This window comes from Sus scrofa, chromosome 1 (assembly GCF_000003025.6).
Source record: "Sus scrofa isolate TJ Tabasco breed Duroc chromosome 1, Sscrofa11.1, whole genome shotgun sequence".
In the NCBI taxonomy this organism is placed as follows: Eukaryota; Metazoa; Chordata; class Mammalia; order Artiodactyla; family Suidae; genus Sus; species Sus scrofa.
Genome location: NC_010443.5, coordinates 16462726 through 16484449, shown reverse-complemented (window position 1 = coordinate 16484449; position 21724 = coordinate 16462726). Strand labels below are relative to the sequence as shown.

The following is a 21724-nucleotide window of genomic DNA, read 5'->3' as shown; positions in this document are numbered from 1 at the left end:
AGGATCCGGCGTTTTGGTGAGCTGTGGTGTAGGTCACAGACGTGGTTCAGATCTGGTGTTGCTGTGGCTCTGGTGTAGGCCGGCAGCAACAGCTCCAATTAGACCCCTACCTCCATATGCCGCAGGTGTGGCCCTAAAAAAAAGACAAAAAAAAAAGGAAAGAAAGAAAAAGAATGTATATATATATATATGTATAACTGGGTCACTTTGCTGTATACCAGAAAATGACAGAATATTGTAAAGCAACTACAATAAAAAAATTTTTGGATTTCCCATTGTGGCTCAGCAGGTTAAGAACCCAACTAGCATCCATGAGGATGTGGGTTTGCTCCCTGGCCTTGCTCAGCGGGTTAAAGATTTGGCATTGCTGTGACCCATGGTGTGGTCGCAGACATGGCTCAGATTCCATGTTGCTGTGGCTGCGGCATAGGCCAGCAGCTGTAGTTCCGATTCAACTCCTAGCCTGGGAACTTCGATATGCCGCAGGTGCGGCCCTAAAGAAAAAAATTTTTTTTAATTTTATAAAAAAATAAAAACCGGGCTTCGTGGAGATACAAGTGAATTCTACACTCCTATAGCTCCAGCAACCATGTCAGGAACGAGGCCTCACCCCCTAGATCTCCAGCTTAGAGAAAACAGCCCTTTGGCCATAGAGGCTGGGCTGTGAATCTTATGCAAACAGTAAGGAGCAAATATCAATGGCGCTGCCTGTGGTAAAAAGGAAGAGGAAGTGGAAAGCTAGTCCCTTCCGTCCCTGCAGAAGTTGAAAAAAGAAAGGAGATGGAGGAAGAATGAGGAGGCCATTAATAGGTCCTTACCCTGCACCCCCACACCTGCCCCACCTGCTGAGCTGCCCCCCCCCCACCTTGGGGAGGGCTAGAAACACGGAGGTGGGTGTGAGGAGAGGCTGAAGGCCTGTCTTTCAGCACAGTCCGGGCAGGTTGGAAGCCTCTCTGGGAATTCCTAGTTTCACTGGGCTGCAGGGTTGCCTTGGAGGAAAGCAGCCGACAGGTGAACCAGAAGTAATAGCCCTGGATCCCTTGCCTCTCCAGGCCTGGAGGACTGTGGGAGGCCTGGAAATGGACACCGAGGCCCCCACCAGGGGGGTAGCCCTTTAAGCCAGCATGGCTCCCCAGAAGGCCGAGGGGAACACACGACCCTCTGTTGACCATTCCAGAAGCGGGGCCAGCCCAGCCTCTCTGCAGCAGAGCCCAGGGAGGGTCCTGGACCCCTCCCCCAGCCCACACCAGGCCTCAAAGCCCCCAGGTGCCGACTGGGAGAAGAGCAGGGGGAGGGAGAGGAAACACGAGGCTGAGTTGTCCAGAAGACAGAAGATGCTGAACATGATGAACCAGCAAGTGCCAAGTCTGCTCCTCCCAGCTGCCTAAAAGGTGGTGCAGAGATTACATCTACCACAGAAAATAAGGTCTGCCTGCTATGCACAGTGCAGCAATGTGACGCTTTGACGACACCCACACCCCTCCCCCGAACACATGTATCTCTTGGCTGCAGCAAAGTCTGTCCCCCGACAGTTCTCAAGTAAACACATCACTGCCACGATTCTTCTACAATTTCTTTTCGCTCTTTTCTGTGACTACGTATCTGTTTCTAACTGTTCAAAAGCCAACTTTCCATCTCTGATGCCTTTGATAGGCGTGTGATTTGGGGCAACAGTGAACAAAACCCAAGCCTTGTGAGGAGGCAAAGATAAACACAAGGCGACCAGCTGCAGTGACTCTGGACCAGATCACAGCCTGCAGCGGCCCTGGCTGGGGGCAGGTGGAGGGGAGGGGACTGGAGGTTCAGGAGTTCAGGAAAAGAGCTGAGGAATGATGCCACCATCAACTTCATGCAGCAAAAGCCAGCATGACAACAGGACTCCACGATGGCAGACTCCCCCCGCCGCCCCCCCCACCCCGACCAGGAGACAGGTAAGTACCAAGAAGGCCCTGGGAAGATGGTGGGAGTGTGTATCTGCCCATCTCACGCGGGGGCAGCAACACCTTCCCTCTGTCCCTAAGAAGTGCCCTCTCTTCCAGCTTGAATTCCAGGCACGGGGAGGTCGAGAACTGACCCCAGACCCCTCAGCTGGTCTTTCTGGAATGGAGGATTTCCACTCACATCCACTTTTGGCACACACCCTACCCCAGCTTCTCCTCATGAGACTTCTGGTCTCTTGAAATGTGAAGATTGTCTGTTGCTCAGTCTTTGCCATGTTTTGTTTTTGTTGTTTTGTTTTGTTTTACGAACCTCCATCATGGCTGCCCTAGTTCTGGCCACAGAAAGTCCTGGCAGGACTGATGCTACAGGAAGAGGCCACCTCCTCACCACGTGGGAGTCTGTCTCTAGGAGCTGGAAGAGCTCTGTCAGGCAATAAAGCTCAGCTCACCCTGGGAGCCCAGGCCCTGCATACAGAGGGATGTAAGCAAGCCTCCTCCGGGCTCCTCCCCAACTCTATCAGCATCAGGGTGCAAACACCTCAATCAGCAGGGCGCTCTGCTGGGGGCCAGGAGAGCAGTGAATGAAGCGGATCTCCCCCTAGCTTCCTGAAGCTCATTTTATAGAGAGAAACCTGAGTACCTGGCCACACATGTCTAATTTTGTTGTTGTTTTGTTTTGTTTATGCTTCTTTTTTTTTTAGGGCAGCACCCATGGCATATGGAACTTCCCAGGCTAGAGGTTGAATGGGAGTTACAGCTGCCAGCCTGCACCAGAGCCACAGCCACAGCAACACAGGATCGGAAGGATCCGAGCGGCATCTGCAACCTACACCACAGCTCATGGCAACACCGGATCCTTAATGCACTGAGCGGGGCCAGGGATCGAACCCCAGCCTCATGGATACTAGTTGTTTTATACGAGTGGGTTCGTTACCCCTGAGCCACAATGGGAACTCCTCATGTGCCTAATGTCACCATTGCAAGGAGCCCTTGAGGAAGTGACCTTGGTCCCATTTTACCCTTGAGGAAACGGAAGCAAAGCAATGTGCCCAATTCGCTGATCTCACAGCAGATCTCAGAGCCGCCTGCTCTATTGGGCTGCAAACTCTTCCTCCCTGTCTCCACTTCTCCCATTTCTTCCTGCCCTCTCTCCAGTCTCTGTTCCTGAGATCCAGACCGCAGCTCCTTCGGAGCAAAAATGACCAGCTATTAAAATGCTCTGAGCTGGTGCAGAGACCTTATTGCTTATTAAGTCATGGAGAACCAGTTTATCAGGCAGCAGGCTGAGCACCAGGCCCTGGGGGAAAAAAAAAAAAAAAAAAAAACAGGACTAGTAGGTTTCAAATAAACAGAGGTAGTAAGGGAAATGGGTTGGTGCCTGAGGCAAATGTTGCCTACTTGACAAGAATGTCTGGGGCAGCCACCTGCTGTTACCTGTTAGCAGATAGTCATTTACAGTAACTGACAATCTAATCTGAACTTCCCTGTATCACTAACTATTGCTCTAAGTCTCTGCAGGAATTAGCCACTAGCTCACAAAACAAAACAGTCCTATGAAGACTGAGGTGGGACAAAAGGAAAAGACAGATAAGCCATGATTTCTTGGAGGTGTCAAATGCAAAGTCACAACTCGGATTGACTCTGTTTCTTACTTGGGGTTAAACGGCAAACACTCTGAACCTGGAATTTATAGCCCTTTTACCAAGAGGTCGCTCCCCAGCTCAGCTCAGAGAGAGAAAGGAGGTGGCCTCTGGGAGAGGGAAAGGAGAAATGGGTGCAGATTTAGGGAGGAACCCAAGGCCAGTGTTGGTCAGAGTCTATTCAGAGGCTCAGAAGCAGGTTGGCGCCCCAGGCTGGGAGCCCGCCCCCTAGCGGTAGTGGGAAGGGGCCTGAGGGAAACTCCCCACTGTGAACCTGAGCTCTCTCATTCTATTCTCCAGAATACACCAGATCCTGTTGAGGTTTTTAACAGTTTAAAAACGTAAACAACAACAATTCAAACCAAAAAATCCCCTTCCACCCCCAGATGAGGACACATTCAAATGAAACACTTGCCAAGGCCATTAAAAGGATGTGAGATTATCAGGTGGTTTTCCCCAGACTGAAGGCCTTCTACTCACTCCTTTGCTAAATTTGCCTACAAAACGTACTCTTGTATTTGTGAGTACGTGCGGGCATTTGTGAGTCTGCCAGGCAAGAAAATGCTGGTGAGAGTTGGCAGTAAGAATTAACATTCTTCTCAAACACCAAAGTGCAGGTGGTAACATGCTTTCAGTGAAAATCACACTTTTGGGGAGGGGGGCACCCTCTCATATGTGGAAGTTCCTGGGCCAGGGATCGAATCTGTGCCACCACGGCAACCCAAGGCACAGAAGTGACAATGCTAGATCCTTAACCTGATGCACCACCTCGGAATGCCAAGTCACCTTTTTTTAAAAAAAATACCTCCTACGGAGTTCCCGTCGTGGCGCAGTGGTTAACGAATCCGACTAGGAACCATGAGGTTGCGGGTTCGGTCCCTGCCCTTGCTCACTGGGTTAAGGATCCAGCATTGCCGTGAGCTGTGGTGTAAGTTGCAGATGAGGCTCGGATCCCGCGTTGCTGTGGCTCTGGCGTAGGCCGGTGGCTACAGCTCCAATTAGACCCCTAGCCTGGGAACCTCCATATGCCGCGGGAGCGGCCCAAGAAATAGCAACAACAACAACAACAACAACAACAACAACAAAAAATACCTCCTGGGAGTTGCCATTGTGGCTCAGCAGATTATGAATCTGACTAGTATCCATGAGGTTGCAGGTTTGATCCCTGGCCTCGATCAGTGAGTTAAGGATCCGGCGTTGCCATGAGCTGTGATGAAGATCGCAGACGCAGCTCGGATTCTGTGTTGCTGTGACTGTGGCGTAAGTTGGCAGCTGTAACTCGGATTCAATCCCTGGCCTGGGAACTTACATATGCCTTGGGTGCAGCCCTAAAAAGCAAAATAAATAGATAAATAAACCTACTGGACTTTTTTTTTTTTTTTTTTTTTTGGCTTTTTAGGGCTGCATCTGAGGCATACGGAAGTTTCCAGGCTAGGAGTCAAATCAGAGCTACAGCGGCTGGCCTACAACACAGCCACAGCAATGTGGGATCCGAGCCTCGTCTGTGACCTAAAGCACAGCTCCTTAACCCACTGAGAGAGGCCAGGGATTGAACACCTGTCCTCATGAGTCCTAGTTAACCGCTGAGCCACAAAGGGAACTCCAGGACCTTTTTCTTAAGGCCAAGTGTACAGTGATTCCAGTGTTCAGCTCCCATCTCCCCCTCTCCCGCATGTGTGTGCATGCGTGCACACACACACACACACACACCCCTGAAGGGGTGAAGACTATGCTTGGAAATCGGTCTCTGTGCTGCTGGCCAATCAGAGCTGCCACTCAATGCACATATGACCTTCCGAGGATTCCCAACAGGCTGGTAGCTGCAGGAGAGGCCCCTGGTAAAGAAGTGGCGTCTAGTGTGTCCTGTCTCGAGTGGGCACATCTGGGGCTCATCACGAGTGGGGAGGGCTCTGGGCAACACAGGTAGGCTCCGGCCCCAGAATAAAAGCCTGTGGAGGGAGTTCCCATCATCACTCAGCAGTAACGAATCCAACTAGTATCCATGAGGACGCAAGTTCGATCTCTGGCCTAGCCCAGTGGGTTAAGGGTCTGGCATTTTCATGAGCTGTGAGTTGTGGTGTAGGTAACTGACTTGGCTCAGATCTGGCATTGCTGTGGCTGTGGCGTAGGCTGGCAGCTGTAGCTCTGATTTGACTCCTGGCCTGGGAACTTACATATGCCATGGGTGCAGCCCTAAATAGACAAAAAAAAAAAAAAAAAAAAGCGCCTGTGGGGTCAAAGATCCATGGAATTTGCAGCCCAAAGACACACGGTGCCAGAGGAAATGAAGGGCTTTGGAAAAAGCACTGAATCCAGAGCATGGCACTTATTGCTCTGTGACCTTGGGCAAATAACTGACTCTCTCTGAACCTCAGCCAAAGGAGAGAAATTCCTTTACAGGAAGAATGCATTTATTTCCTTCACACATGTGTAAAATAATCACCCTGAATCTTAGAATGTTAGAGAAGAAAAGCCACTTAAGATTATTATTAGAGCAGAAATGATTACAACCCTGTAGGTCAACTGTACTTCCATAAAACTTTTAAAAATGAAAAAAATTAAAATAAAAAATCACAGGAAAAAAGATTATTATTACTTAGTCCAACTTCTTAAGTGTATAAACAGGGCTCAGAAAAAGTCAGGTCACTCACACAAAGGCCACACAGCAGCGAAGCTGAGGACCTAGAACTGTCCTGAGTCTTAGGTAGACACCCTATGGGGCTGTTTACACTTAGATTCAAGTTAACTCGAAAGAAATAAAACAGGAAATTCAGCTTCTCTGCCACACCAGCCACATTTCCAGTGCTCAGTGGTCCCGTGTAGCAGGCGGCCACTGCATTGGACAGTGCGGTAAAGAACCTTCCATCCTCACAGCAGGTCTATGGGCAGCCCCAGGCTAGAGGTCAGAAATCAGATCTTTGGACTTTAAGCCCCATGTTCTGTCCCCCTGCTTCTGACCTCCCTGGTTTCCTCCAAAAATACAAGGGATGCGGCACAACTACAGGCAAGCCAAAGGCTGATTTTCCCAGGTCCCCACCTTGTGTGCTCACCTCTGCAACTTAGAATTCTCACTGAAGTTGACCCCCATCTAGGAGAGCATAAGTGAAGCCATGGCTCCTGCTTAGGAGAGCCAAACAGACGCCTTTTGTTGCTACAGAGAGGCGATGGGAGGTTTTTTGAGTTGAGTGGTGCGGTTCTATTGAAATGACTTGAACAGAATGTGTTTCATAAAATAGGCCAACGCTTGGCGTCCCTTGGTGGCCTAGTGGTTAAGGATACAGCATTGTCACTTCTGTGGCTCAATTTTGATCCCTGGTTGGGGAATTTCTGCATGCCGTGGGTGTGGCAAAACAAAAACAAAAATAAAAACGGGCCTATCTTGTGTGCTCCAAACACATTGCCACTTCTTTTGAGAAGCATGTGAGGAGTTCCCCATGGGGCCCGCGGCGGGATCGGCTGCATCTCTGGGACACAGGGTCTATCCCTGGCCTGGCACAGCAGGTTGGGGATCCAGCGTTGCCACAGCTGTGGTGTAGATCTCAGCTGAGGCTCAGATCTGATCCCTAGCTCGGGAACTCCATATGCTTCGGGGCAGCCAAAAAAGAAAAAAATAATAATAATAAATAAATAATAATAATAATAAATAAAGGCACTTGGCCAGTGATCCTCACTTCCAGCCTCCAGACAGTAGCCATCCCAGGCCTACTGGGTTCAGCCACTGCAAAGAGCCTTGGGCTACACATTCTGAGGCTCTGAGGAGAGGAGTCCATGGACACTTCCACAGTCTTGGCATAGTCAGAGCTCAAGGATGAAAGCCAGGGTCTGACAGAGCCAGCACTGACCTTGGCCAAGCGCATCGAGGCCCTTCTGGTGCTTCTTCCTCTCTCAACTGAGATGGTCAGAGGCAAGGACAAATGACCCCTCTAACAGTCTCTGTTCTAACAGAGACTTTAGCGCCTCCCGTAAATCATGACATCATCTATAATCGCTCATTCTACTTTAGCGGGTCTTTACATTTGGAGGATCACAGACCCTCTAAATGTCTACTGAAAGCTGCTGATCTTCTCCCCAGGGAACTATATATATGAATACAGATTCCCCATTTTGAGTATCATTTCAGGTCATTGGTGGCTTTGAAGATGGAAGAGACCACAAGCCAAGGAATGCAAGTGGCCTCTAGAAGCTGGAAAAGGCAAGAAAACACATCCTCCTCTAGACCTTCCAGAAGGAAACACAGCTCTGCCGACACATTGATTTTAGCCCAGGAAGACGTACACCAGACTCCCGACCTCCAGAATTACAAGACAATAAATCTGTGTTAAGTCACTACATTTGTGTGGTCATTTGTTACAGCAGCAATAGATACTAATACAGATTTTGGGCTTTAAGGATCCACTGAAACACAACTTCCCAAAGGCAACGTGGGGAAAAAAGAATGTGGCTGATGGAACTCCCGCTGCGGCGCAATGGGATCCTAGGCAACTCTGCAGCACCAGGACGCAGGTTCATTGGGGACATAGGTTCAATCCCCAGCCCTGCACAGTGGGTTAAAGGAAACAGTGTTGCCACGGCTGCAGTTTGGATTTGATCCCTAGTCAGGAACTCTATACGCCATGGAGCGGCCAAAAATGAAAAATCAAAAACAAAAAACGACTGTGGCTGAAAAATCAGGCTGTTGTTCTCTGTGAGCAAAGGCAGACGCTGCCCCAGGCTCCAGGGAACTGAGCCACAGTTGGCAATTCAGCAACAGGCACCCTACAGGATGGCACTGCCAACAGAAGATGCTTCTAGTGTGCTCGGGGCAGAAAAGACAAGTATCCCAGCCTGTCTTTTAACCCCCTCTCTGCTCCTTCCAGAACCAGACATCGCATGAAGTCGCAACATCTTCAAAAAAAGAGAATGGCAGCATCAACGATACTATAAAACCTCAGCGAAGGAGAATTTTCAGAAACTATGGTTCTGAGGTTAACTGAGTTTTGAGGTTAACAGATAACAATTAGACATCACGCTGGGTCTCAACCGTCCCTTCTCTTCAAAGGTGCACCCCGAACTAGGCTCCATCCTTCACAACCAAGGATCTGGCAGAGCCTAAGGTCAGAGGTCCTACTGAAACTCTGTTGGAAGACACGGGAGGCTTTACTGTAGGAGAAGGAGAGGGGTGGAGCTGAGCGTCAGACCCCCAACTCTCTCCCAGACGTGCCTATGAACAAACTCAGTCCCACCCATCAGTTAGTGGCCATGCAGTTTCTCTTTTTTCCCCCCTAACTACTGGGATGCAGGAGGCAGGGGAGGGGATGTTTGTGCGTCTGTGTACACATGGACGTACACACACCAAGAACATACACAATACATATGTTCTGGTTAGTTGAGGTGGTTTTTAGGCAGCTTGTGTGTGAAAGAATTAACATTCTGACACATTCTTCATAATAAGCCAGAGGGATGGCTTCTATTTGCAACCCACACAGATTGGGCATGAAGGGACTAGACTGATTGCAATTGCAGGACATGGGGGTGGAGCAGGATTAAGTGGATTTACCCAGAACACATCATGGTCATGTGCAAATAGAGGATGTGGTTTAAATTTGAATTCCAAGCAGCAACAGAGACTTTCATCAAAAGAAAACCCTCCACCACCACCCTATTATAACCATTCCTTAAAAATTATCCCCAAAGAGAGAATGCCTCCACTTTCCTGTAGCATCTGAAGAAATTTTTTTTTACCCTTCAGCCATTCTGCTCTTTTGGAGAGCCAATGTCATCTTAAGGCTTCAATTTAAGCGTTATCATTTTCCTTTTTGTTTGTTTGGTTTGTGTTTTTGGCCTCACCTACAGCATGCAGAATTTCCCGGGCCAGGGATTGAACCTGAGCCATAGCAGTGACCCGAACTACAGCAGTGACAATGTCAGATCCTTAACCACTAGGTCACCAGGAACTCCACATCATCTTACTTTAAATGTAAGTCATTATCTTTCTATGGACGCCCAGAGGGAGAAGTGCCTCATCCAGACCAGATCACCAGAGGCCAGACTACCTCTCAAAACCCAGCAGGAGTTCCCTGGTGGCTCAATGGGTGAAGGATCCAGTGTTGGCATTGCTGTGGCTCAGGCTGATGCTGTGGTAAGGGTTCGATCGCTGGCCCAGGCACTTCCCCATGCCTTGGGAACAGCAAAAAAAAAAAAAAAAAAAAAAAAAATGCAGACTTTCTTTCTAGGACTCTCAGAACCTATTGGATTCTTAAAAATCCCTTTAACTCCACCACATATCTTGAATTAGGCAGGCTTTCCAAGGCTCACCTACCTGGTGCCTACATGGAGTGTATCTGAGAATGTTTTAGAGACCTGAGGACCGGCACCTAGACCGAAGGGAGAAAGCAGGGCTCCACTGCCTGCTGATACATCCACTCACACCCATTAACACCCCCTCACACATCCCCTAACACTGCTTTTCTCCATTCCCAGCATGGCTCAGCTTTGCAGCTGTGAATGGCTGACTTCCTATGGCTCTGCCTTTGCTGGACTGTAGTTCAGCCAAGCAGTAGAATAATGAACTTGTTTGGGCAAAGTGCCCACGGTGCCCAGCAGAGAGTGTGGGTGAGGCTGCAGAGATTCCCTCTCAGCTGAATTAGCCTCTCCAGGACCGATAAGGAGATGGGTGTGAAGCTTTCATCACTGAAACACACAAAGATGCCAATATACCAAAAGAATAGCTGCCTCTGAAGCTGGTGGGGGGCGGGGAGAGGCACACCTCCCAAACCTGCCCAGGGAACCCCAACTTGGCGGCTCACAACCCCCAGCAGAGGGCTCCCAGTGTAGTTCAAGGACATTTTCCCATCTGGTTCTCATACCTTTGAGGGAAACTGAAGAGCCATCTCTTGGCCTGTGTCACAGAAGAGGAAAAGAGATGCCCCAGCTTTCCCAGAGTCGCGCAGCTGGTTAGGGACAGGCTCCAGAAGCCAGGTTGGCCAAGGCCCAGGCCTGGGCTCCTCTGGGATTATCCCTGCCACCCTCCCAGGAGGGCCTGGCTCTGAGTCAGTGTACCAGTTAGGTGAACCCTTTCTCTGTGTCAGGGACTGCCCTAGACATTTCACGCAGCTCCAGTTCTTATGGCTTCCTTCTAAGGAGGTTGTAGACCAACGTTACAGAGGGAGAAAGGGAGGCTCAGAGGGGTTAACTGACTTACTGAAGGCCACACAGCTACTGCGGGATGGAACGGGGATTCCAAGCCCCGTCCATTCGCCCCAAAGCTCTTTGGACCAAACCACCAAGAAGAGGAGCAAGGCTCCCAAACCGCGGCTCCGGGATGAAGAAAGCTACCTCATTGCCACGTTGCTGCCGTCGATCACTATGGGTCGCAAGGAACTGGCTGGGCATCCGCTCTCCTGCTCCAGGTCCACCGCCAGCCCGCGCTGGGCGGAGTCCGGGGTCCCGCAGCAGCCCCTGGGGACAAGCAGGGGCGCAGGTGCAGCACTGCTCTGGTGGGCGCTGGGGCGGCTGCCAGTCTGGATCAGCTCCTGCAGCACGTCATTCACCAGAGCATCCTCACCCAGCTTGTCCAGCACCCTGAGCACATCCTCCCGGCCGTAGCCCAGCTTCTGGAAGAACTCCATCTTCCTTGAGCGCTCCATGCTGTACCAGCTGGGCCTCCGGCGAGGGTCCTGCCGCCGGCTTCCTCCTGGCAGAGCCCCGCGGCATGAGCTAGAGAGAGGAGGCACGATCAGGTGTTTTCTGGGCAGCGAGGCTGTGGGGTCACTGAGGGCAAGTTACCAGCTCCCTCCCGCCTTATCTGTCAGGAAATCATGTGGAGGCCCCGTCCCCTGGGGATTTTCAGTTTCTCACTATGGTTGGGGAGCCCCAGATGCACTGCTTTATTAGTGGGCTCTCCCAGGACCCCACTCATGGTCCCCACCAGGATGACTGGCCAGAGGCCCACGGGACCTGTGCGCCCAGGCCAGAAAAATGTTTCTAAGGTTCTGTTATGTCTGAATTTGTGTCCCCTCCACATTCACACGGTGAAGCCTATCACCCAGCCTCTCGGGATGTGACTGGACTTGGAGACAAGGGCTTAAAATGGGGTCAGTCCTCACCCCAGAGGACTGTGTCCTTATAAAAGGAGTTTGGGATACAGATGGGTACAGGGGGAAAGCCAGGTGAAGACAATGAGTGGGGAGGTCCCGTCTCAGCCCAGTGGAAACGAATACAACTAGTATCCATGAGGACTTGGGTTTGATCCCTGGCCTCACTCAGTGGGTTAAGGATCCAGCATTGCCATGAGCGGTGGTGTAGGTCACAGACACAGCTCGGATCTGGCGTTGCTGTGGCTGTGGTGTAGGCCAGCAGCTGCAGCTCGGATTCAACCCCTAGCCTGGGAACCTCCATATGCCATGGGTGTGGCCCTAAAAAGCCAAAAAAAAAAAAAAAAAAAAGACATGGCGGGGCAAGGCCATCTACCAACTCAGGAAACAGGCCTCAGAAGAAACAAGCCCTGCCAACACCGTGGTCTCAGACTTCTAGCCACCAGAACTATAAGATAATAAGAATAATAGCAGTAAGTTATTTTTTTTTAAATATGCCTATAACATCATCCTGTGTGAGGTGAGATGAGGGGGACCCCCCAAAAGATTCCCGGACCCCCAAAGATACCAAACTCTGCAGATGCTCAGGTCCCTTATATAAAATGGCATAGTATTTATATATAACCTCCCACATACACCTGAATACTTTAAAACCTCTCTGGATTACTTATAATACCTAATACAAGGTAAATGCCATGTAAGTAGTTGTAACTACAATGTAATACCATGTAAATAGTTGCCAGTGTGCAACAAATTCAAGTTCTGCTTTTTGGAAATTTCTGGAATTTTTTTTCCCATTTTTAATCCACAATTGGTTGGGTTTGAGGATACAAAGGGCCAGTTGTATGCATATTTATATATTTATCTATACTAAATATACATATTAGATTATATATTATATATTTATGTTTACAAAAATATGTATATAAATAAAATATAAAATAAATACCAAGTCTGTGGTTATTGTGTTATGACAGCCCAAGTAAACTAATATAGCCCCTCAGCTTGAACAGGGGAAAATACCCCCCTGGTGAATTCTATTCCCAGAAACACAACGTTCAGACCTAAATTCAACTCTATGCACTGGCACAGCTTTCCCTAGCAATTAATTCAGGTCATACTGAACTTCTAAAATAGAAGATCCTGGGAGTTCCTATTGTTGCTCAGCAGGTTAAGAACCAAAAAGATGCAGGTTCGATCCCTGGCCTCACTCAGTGGGTTAAGGATCCAGCACTGCAGCAAGCTGCAGCATAGGTTGAAGATGCAGCTCGGATCTGTGGCTGTGTTGTAGGCTGGCCCGGGAATTTCCATATGCTGTACATGAGGCCCTAAAAACAAAAACAAAACCAGAAGATCCTAGCCCACATTTGACCCTTTCCACTCAGCCATCACTGGCTGGCCTACATCTCTGTGGGAGTGGGGATTGGGGGCGAGGTACCGCAGCCTGACAGATGTTTATAAGAAAAAGATGACTAAACCAAAAGGAACACTCTGGACTGGGTCCCGCTCTCTTTTCTACTCACAAAGTCCTACATCTTTCAAAAAACCTTTTAAAATACAGAAATAATCATGAAACTATAAATACAGTGAAAAATTGAAACAATGAGGAAGTAGAACAAACAAGAAGATACAATGTCTCTTCATACATACCCCAAATCACACTTGTCTCTCCCACCACCTTCTAGCGCTTTTTTGATGCATTTACTTGCAATATCTAGTAGATACACATATATACTGTTTTTGGGAGGTTGTTTTACATAAAAAGTATCATACTGTCTGTATTGCCCAGCAACTTGCTTTTCTTTCTTTTTTTTTTTTTTTTTTTTTTGTCTTTTTGCTGTTTCTTGGGCCGCTCCCGCGGCATACGGAGGTTCCCGGGCTAGGGGTCTAATTGGAGCCGTAGCCACCGGCCTACGCCAGAGCCACAGCAACTCGGGATCTGAGCCTCGTCTGCAACCTACACCACAGCTCACGGCAACACCGGATCGTTAACCCACTGAGCAAGGGCAGGGACCGAACCCGCAACCTCATGGTTCCTAGTCGGATTCGTTAACCACTGTGCCACGACGGGAACTCCCTGCTTTTCTTATTAAAAATGCATTTTGCAAACTATTACATCTAGAATAGATAAGCAGTGAGGTCCTACTGTACAGCACAGGAAACTATATATCCAGTCTCATGGGATAGACCACGATGGAAGATAATATAAGAAAGGGAATGTGTGACTGGGTCAAGTTGCTCTACAGCAGAAATTGGCACAACATTGTAAGTCAACTATACTGTAATTTAAAAAAGAATATAAAAAAATATAAAAATTAAGAGAGTATTCAAAACCAGTAATAGCGTTTAAACATATTTTGTGGACAACAGAATACATGTTTTTTAGTACCTTCTCATTTGTATGCAGAACATGTAAATCTGGTATAAGAGTTACATTTCAAAAAAAAACAAGAGTTCCCATTGTGGCTCAGCTGTAACAAATCAGACTGGTAACCATGAGGATGCGGGTTTGATCCCTGACCTTGCTCAGTGTGTTAAGGATCCTGCGTTGCTGTGGCTGTAGTATAGGCTGGTGGCTGCAGCTCTGATTTGACTCTTAGCCCAGGAACTTCCATATGCCAAACATGCAGCCCTAAAAATCTACATACATTACATGTAAAAACTATAAACAAGTAATAAAAATTAACATGCATTTTGGAAATCTTTCCCTGCTGGTTTATCTGTTCTACTGCCTATCATATCCCCAGCATTTAGGACAGAGTCTGGCACAGCTGAATATTAACACATATTTATTGAATGAATGAATGAAGGGTGTTTATCCATAAGCCAAATGATGGAAATTTAGATGGCCTTCGATTTCTCCATTACAAATCACACGTTGTGCACACTCACACACATCTGTCCATCTGTCATTTCACCCCATCCTCTTCTCAGTATTACAGGTCCTTTAGGATCTAGTCTCTGTTGGCATCCTCTGCAGCATTCTCTCTCCTGGGTTCCCAGCATGCCGGCCCCTTCTCTCACAGGGCTTCTCCCCATGGTGGTGGAACCCAAACAGAACTCACAATGTCTGGGGCTGGCAGGTCAAAGGCATTTGTCAGCCAACCTCCTGGACGGAGGGCCTCTGCAGCAGCCTCCACTTGTCAGCCCACTGACTGCTGAACCACCAAAACTGCCCCCAAGGCCACCGATGGCCTCCTAACTGCCAAACCCAATAGCATCTTCACATTCCTTCCCTTATGCAACCTCTCTGCTGCTCCTGACTCTGGGGGCCACTCCCTTACTTGTGATTTTAAATCAAAACATTTTGGACCACCTTGTCCTTGAAATGCTCTCCTCCCCTGGGATGTACGATCTGGCCAGAGTCTTCTCCGAAGTCTTTCCGGCTCTTCCCTTACTCTGCTCTCTAGTTCAATGATGGGGTCCTGCCCAGGCTGTCTTCCCTTGCCCTCATGCCCCTCAGCCCCTAGATGGATGAGCCCGCAACTGCTCTTCCGGGCCAGACCCCTTGCCAAGCACCAGGCACACACAGCTGTAAATCTGTGAGATAAAGGCCCTGCCTGCATCCTTACCCCACCCCCAATATGCAGCAACAGCCTCCTGGGGGTCCCTCCTCCGTGCCTTCTGGCCCAGCCCCCGTTTGCAGCCAGCTCTGTATTTTCAGGACAAGCCAACCACGTCATCCCCTGCTTAGAAACGTCCTCTGACCCTGTGTTGACTACGAGAAAGACACCAAGTTCCTGGGCAGATGGCAGGGCTGGACTCTGTCCACCTCCTGAGGAGTTTCTTGGATTTTTATTTACTAAACGTCCAAAGCTGAAATTACCTTCCGTCCTGGCACATTTTTTCTTGGGTTCCCATCTCAATGAATAGCATCCCCGAGAGGCCCAAAGAAGAAATCTCAAAATCACCTTTGACTCATCCTTTCCCTCATTTTGACATCCAACTAGTGGTTGATTCTACTTGCTAGACGTTTCCCATAATCACACTCTCCTTCACGCTCATACCTCCACGGCCCGATGGTTCCCTCATCCATCCAACCACCCAATCAGTCATTTCTGTCACAAACACTGACTGATCACCTGCTAGACACCTGACCCTGTGCTGGGACCCAGTTCTGTAAAAACAAAATAATACAGTCCAATTTCAGTTTGTCCCTAGCCTACTCAGGAAAACAGACAAAATATCTAAAGGACAAGCCATACATCATGATGGTAGGAAGCACGACACTTACGATTAGAAAACTGCTTTTGGGAGTCACCCTCGTGGCTCAGCAGAAAACAAATTTGACTTGCATCCATAAGGATGCAGGTTTGATCCCTGGCCTCACTCAGTGGGTTAAGGATCTGGTGTTGCCGTGAGACATGGCTCGGATTCCATGTGGCTCTGGCTCTGGCGTAGGCCGGCAGCTACAGCTCCGATTCGACCCCTAGCCTGGGAACCTCCACATGCCTAGGGTGCGGCCCTAAAAAGACAAAAAGACAAAAAAAAAAAAATAAGATGTGCTTTCAAAACTCAGGTGAGGAACGACTTATCTTCCTTGCTGGGGAAAGAAGAGGCTGGAGAGGCTCCCACAGAGCTGCACAAGCAAGGATAAGCTGGCCTCTCCCAGTGGGAGAAGGGCCACAAATCTCCCCAGGGCTCTGGGAGGGCCGCCTCCCCTGAATTCCCACCTCAACTTCAGTCAAGTTAGTCCACTGATCCAAGACTTCCATGTCCCCCTAAAATGCCCGTGTCCCTCCACCCTGTGCAGCGTAGACATCAAATCCTTTAGCACAAGAGGCCAGCCCCTCACCACCAGCCCGAACCCCTTGCCTGCCTCCGTGGCCACCATCTCTAGTCCAGCCGCACCTTCTACTCCCTGATCCATGGCTTGTCCTTTCTCTTAGGACTGTTGTTCCTTTGAGCCAAGGTCCAGCTTTGGCCCAGGCTCCACGCAGGAAGGGGACATACCTGCCTGGCAGGTCAGCCTCACACCAGGGGTTGCTCACTGTCCCTGAAGAACCCTGGGCCCTAGGCCTTCCCTTGGGCTCTTCCCTCTGCAGAGCACCTGTCCCTCCTCCACCAGACCTAACCCCATCGTCACCTCCTCCAAGAAGCCCTCCCAGCCACTCCCACCTTCATCTCTCCCTGATTTATGCATGCACCCTAGCACTTATTTTGTTTTGGGAGAGAGAGCTGAAGGGAAGCTTGAGAGGAGGGGTAGGAGAAAGAAAAGAGAGAGGGGAACTAAAAGGGGAGAGAAGGAAAGAGAAGAAAGACAGTACAGGCACAGAAACATAAAAGCTCTTGGTTGTGTCCACAGCTTTCTTGCAGAGATGCTTACTTGACCGGCCTAGTATTCTCAGGGAAAAGACGGGTAAATGAAAGCATTCCCTTCTTACAGAAGATGATACAGAGGCTCAGAGTGGTACAGAGGAATGGTTACACAGCCAGTAAAGGGCAAAGATTGACCAGATAAGTGGATACCCAAAATAAGTTGTGTTCAGGGCAGAGACAACATCTTGTCATCACAGAAATGCAAAAGCCAAACTACGCTGGGGTCAGGTGACTTCTCTCCGGTCACGGAGTAACAGACACAAGGAGTGTCCGAGTTTGTTTCCTAGCTTGGCATTCCACTTTGACAGAAACACGAGCATTTTCAAAATGAAAAAACGTGAGGCTTTCACCTGGGGTAGGGAGTGGGAGTGGGGCCCTGGCCTTGGCAGCACCCCCAGAACCCTCACGTTCCAACAGAACTTCTTTTTTTTTTAATCCTGTTTAGGGCTGCACTTGCAGCATATGGAAGGTCCCAGGGAGGGATCGAATGGCAGCTGCAGCTGCCCGCCTACACCACAGCCACAGCCACACCCACACCAGATCCCCGACCCACTGAGCAAGGCCAGGGATCAAACCCGAGTCCTCATGGATGCTAAGCGGGTTCATTACCGCTGAGCCACGACGGGAACGGCCAGAGCACCTTTTCTGAGCAGACTTTTGAAAGGTTATGCGTGGGAAAGGGGGCTGTTTTTACACAAAATTAACTGAAAGAATTCACCTTCTTCCGAGGCTTTTGCACCCCCTTTGAGACTTTAAGGTAACTCCATTTCCTTTGAAAATGTCTAAATAAGGGAGCCCGCTGGGTGGGAGGCTGCTCTCCGGCGCCTCCGCAGGTCACAACCCTCCCTTCAGCTGTGACGGCCTTTGAGCTGCACCAATGCCAGCAGCTCCTTTCTTCCTTTCTATTTTTAAGACCTGAAAATATGAACAGTTTCATCTCAGTTTTCTTCCTCAATCTTGACTGGAAGTCACAAACCGCACAGATGTTTAGTAACACTTGGAAAATCTTCCCAAGTCTCCTGAGCTCTGACCGTCGGTCGTCAGCGCGGCACAGCATCCTGTGCGCAGGGGCAAGGCTGTGGAGATGGGCTCCGCTGACGGGACGGCAGGAGAGGAGAGGGAGGGGCGGGGGGAGGGGCGGGGGGAGGGGAGGGGGGAGGGGCGGGGGAGGGGAGGGGGAGGGGGAGGCTCCCAAGAGAGGAAGGGGAGGGGCGGGGAGGGGAGGCTCCCAGGAGGGGAGGGAGAGGGGCAGGGGGGAGGGGGAGGCTCCCAGGAGGGGAGGGGGAGGGGTAAGGGTGGGGGAGGAGAGGCTCCCGAGTGGCGGGGAGGGGAGGCTCCCAGGAGAGGAAGGGGAGGGGCAGGAGGAGAGGGAGGCTCACAGGAGAGGAGGAGAGGAGGGGGAGGGGAGGGGAGAGGGGAGGGGGGAAGGGGGGAAGGGGGAGCCTCCCAGGATGAACAATGGGAGTCTAAGGTCTAACCTCTGACTGAGCAGAGCCCCTGAGGAAAAAAAATAAGGGCAAAGCTAAAGCATGAGAAAATGAGAGGGCTATAAGAGCTGCAGAGGACTGGCAGCTCAAGGGGGCACCGGGTTTTATAAGGGGCCTCCTTTCTTTTTTCTTTCCTTTTTTTTTCTTTTTTTGGCCACCCCAAAGCATACAGAGTTCCCCAGCCAGGAATCTGATCTGAGCCACAGTTGCTGCAGTTGTGGCAAAGCCGATCTCTTAACCCCCTGTGCCAGGCCAGGGATCGAACCTGCGTCCTGGAGCTGAAGAGATGTCACCGATCCCATGGCAGCACAGCGGGAACTCCAAGGTGCCTCCTTGTAGGGCATCTTTGGAAATCCCAGAGTCCCTGGCAGGCAGAAAGGGCAGCCTCATTGCTCCCGTTGCAGGCAATGAAACTGAGGGACAGAAAGGTTTTGCTGACTTACCCCAGATCCTACAGCTAATGGGTGGGAGAGCCTAGACTCCCAAGGGCACCCGTGCCCACCACAGGGTGGGCCCAGGGCCGCTGGGGGTGGGGGTGGGGGAGCTCGGAGCAAGGCCAGCCTGCATGTCAGCGCCAGAACAAGCACATTCAACACCAGACCCTGACCCCCAAGTCCATTCTGGGGTCGCCTTTGCCAGCTCAAGAGAAACAGACCCCAGACACCCACTGAAAGTCCTACCGTCATGAGGAGAAAGTTCTAAATAGAGTCCATGCAGAAGTTTTCAGCTCAGATCTAGAGGCCCTCAGGGGGTTGTCAGAGTTTGAGGAAGTCTCTGAGAGGCAAGACTTCAGCCCATGAGATTTGTGGTTTTGGTCTGGCCTTTTTTTCTTTTTGCTTTTTAAGGGAATTAAATTTTTTTTAATTGTGGCAAAATACTCACAAGATGTTAACTATCTTTAGCGTGTGCAATTCAGCAGTACGAAGCAACCATCACCACCATCCGTCTCCAGGGCTTTTCATCTTCCCAGAGGGAAACTCTGCCCCCATTAAACACCAGCTCCCCCTCCCCCTCCCTCAGTCCCAGGCAACCCTGGTTCTCCATCGTGTCTTTCTGAATCTGACTGCTCTCAGTACTTTGTCTAAGTGGCATCATACAGTGTTTGTCCTTCTGTGACTGGCTCATCTCCTTTGGCATACTATCACCAAAGCTTATCCGTGTTGTAGCAGGTGTCAGAATCTCCTTCCTTTTTAAGGCTGAGTAATACTCCATTGCATGCAAATAACATGCTGTGTTTATCCATTCAGCCATCCATGGACACGTGTGTTGCTGCCAGTATTTACCTGTTGTGAATAATGCGCTATGAGCTTGGGTGGACTGGCTTGGCTCTTTGCTTTCCCCTCGAACTTGTTCCCCTGCTCTACTGCACTGCCGTAGGTTGAGTGTACACCCAAGTATTTACAACCCTGATCGATATATCCCAGGGTAACTCTGAAGCAAAGTTTAAAACATATCCCTCCACTAAATGCCACTCCCAACCTATTCATATGTCAGTTGTTGTTACCCTGGACTTGGCAACATCTGGCCCTGGAAAGAAGGTGACAGTCTTGGGAGGCACAGCTGAAGATTCTAATGGCTCCAGGGAATTAGCCAAAATTATATTCACTGCTGTCCCATCGGAACATGGAAGACTTATTTCCGCGTCCTTCTCGAAACCCACAGAACCATCCTCTAGAAGAGATAAGGTTAGGGGGCTGCCCCACGTTCCTGATCTGCCAGGAAACCAGACACCCACCAATCAATACCAAGTCTAGGAGATGCTTTCGAGAGCATGGAGACAGGTTTAACATGTGCCTGAGAGTTCTGTTCCTTTGATTTCATAAAATTAAAACATCTTCAAAGACCACAGCAGGAGCTTTTCCTTAAACTGGAGAGTTTCCTCTGATTAATCTTTCTCCCACAAAAGCCCTCTCGATATTAAATGCAATTTTGCTAAAATGAGCAAGATTTTACCTAAAGGAAATTAAAGATGCTTATCTAATTGTTTTTTCCTCTGAGCCCTCAAAGTATTGAAGGAAAGGAGATTGCTCAGGCACCACTCATCCAAGAACTGCCCTCCCTCCTGCCTCTCTCCTCACACCCCTGGACCCAAGTCACACTGACAGTCAGCCAGGGGACGAGCACTCACCAGCAGGGCGTGTCTCGCTCGGGGCCCTCGGAGTGGACGGAGTGGACGCTGGGCTCCCCTCAGCAGCTGTCACCCACTGTCCTCCCAGCCTGCCAGGTGTCCCCGAGGAGCCACGTTGGGCCAAAGCTTCCACTTCCTTTCACCGGTCACGTTCAGCTGCAAAGGTACTTTTGCTTTGCACTTAGAAGAAGAAAAAAAAAGGAAAGGAAGAAAGCAGCCAGATGAGGGAGGGAGCCGAAGCCAATGCCCCAGCGTGAGTCACCGAATCAAAGTTCAACGACCACATGCAAAACGCACTCCGGGAGGGCAGGGCTGGCTGCAAACAAGGGCTTGAGCTTCCCTCCCCACCCGCCCAACAGTGGACGTGGCTGCTCTGAGTTCCCACTCCTGCCTCCAGCTGAGATTAGCATCTGGGTCCTGGATGCTCCTTGGGAGGGTGGGTGCTCACTACTTTATAAACAAAATGACAGCAGAAGCCAGGAGAGGGCAGGGCAGGGAGGGTACAGACAGGGATGTGTCATCACTGGGGTCCCAGGCAGGTCACAAAGTCCTTCAGGCTGGAGGCCCAGGGCCCGGTCTCTGTGGGGGACCCTAGGTTCCTCCCTCTTCCTTGCATGGGGTGGGCAGCCACTTCTCTCTCACAGTGGCTGGGGGAGCCTGACCCCAGGCCCAGTGACCCCCAGCAGCCCACATCCCAGCTTGCTGCAGCCTCAGGGGTATAGGCAACAGACCCCCGACCCTGCGACCCTGCGGTTATTTTCAGCACTGGGGGATGCCCTTCAGGGGTTAGAATAATAGGAAGGAACACAATCAAATCCCATAACAGCTCACCTGCCAGCAAATGACAATGTCCCTAAAGTGACTTGTCCAAGGACACATAGCCTGTTGGTCAAGCTGAGTTTAGAACCTCAGAGCTGGTGCTGAGGGAATAAGGTCATGTGCTGCTCTTCTTTATTAATCCCCATCTGTATCCCATGGAGGATCAGAGGCAGTCTGTAATATGAAAGCATGCAGAGGAGCTCCCATCATAGCTTAGTGGTTAACGAACTCGACTGGCAACCATGAAGACACAGGTTCAATCCCTGGCCTCGCTCAGTGGGTTAAGGATCCGGCATTGCCATGAGATGTGGTGTAGGTT

At 50.0% G+C, this 21724-nt stretch overlaps 1 protein-coding gene and 1 long non-coding RNA gene across 4 annotated transcripts in view; one reads left to right on the top strand and one right to left on the bottom strand.

Moving 5' to 3' along the window:
* The window catches only part of ZC3H12D (zinc finger CCCH-type containing 12D), a 35443-nt gene extending 14525 nt beyond the window's left edge, over nucleotides 1-20918 (bottom strand). Inside the window, exons 1-3 of one of the 3 annotated variants that reach the window (XM_013992498.2) lie at nucleotides 19139-20569; nucleotides 17690-17886; nucleotides 10895-11275 (exon numbers count right to left, since the gene is read on the bottom strand). In XM_013992498.2, the coding sequence (XP_013847952.1) occupies nucleotides 10895-11205 (311 nt within the window). In that variant the 5' untranslated portion in view covers nucleotides 11206-11275; nucleotides 17690-17886; nucleotides 19139-20569. The other 2 variants (XM_003121158.4, XM_005659155.3) reach the window with 2 other exon arrangements.
* Nucleotides 454-7907, top strand: LOC110259956. Its single transcript, XR_002342477.1, has 2 exons — nucleotides 454-1931; nucleotides 7701-7907. It is a non-coding gene; the product is annotated as an uncharacterized LOC110259956 (long non-coding RNA).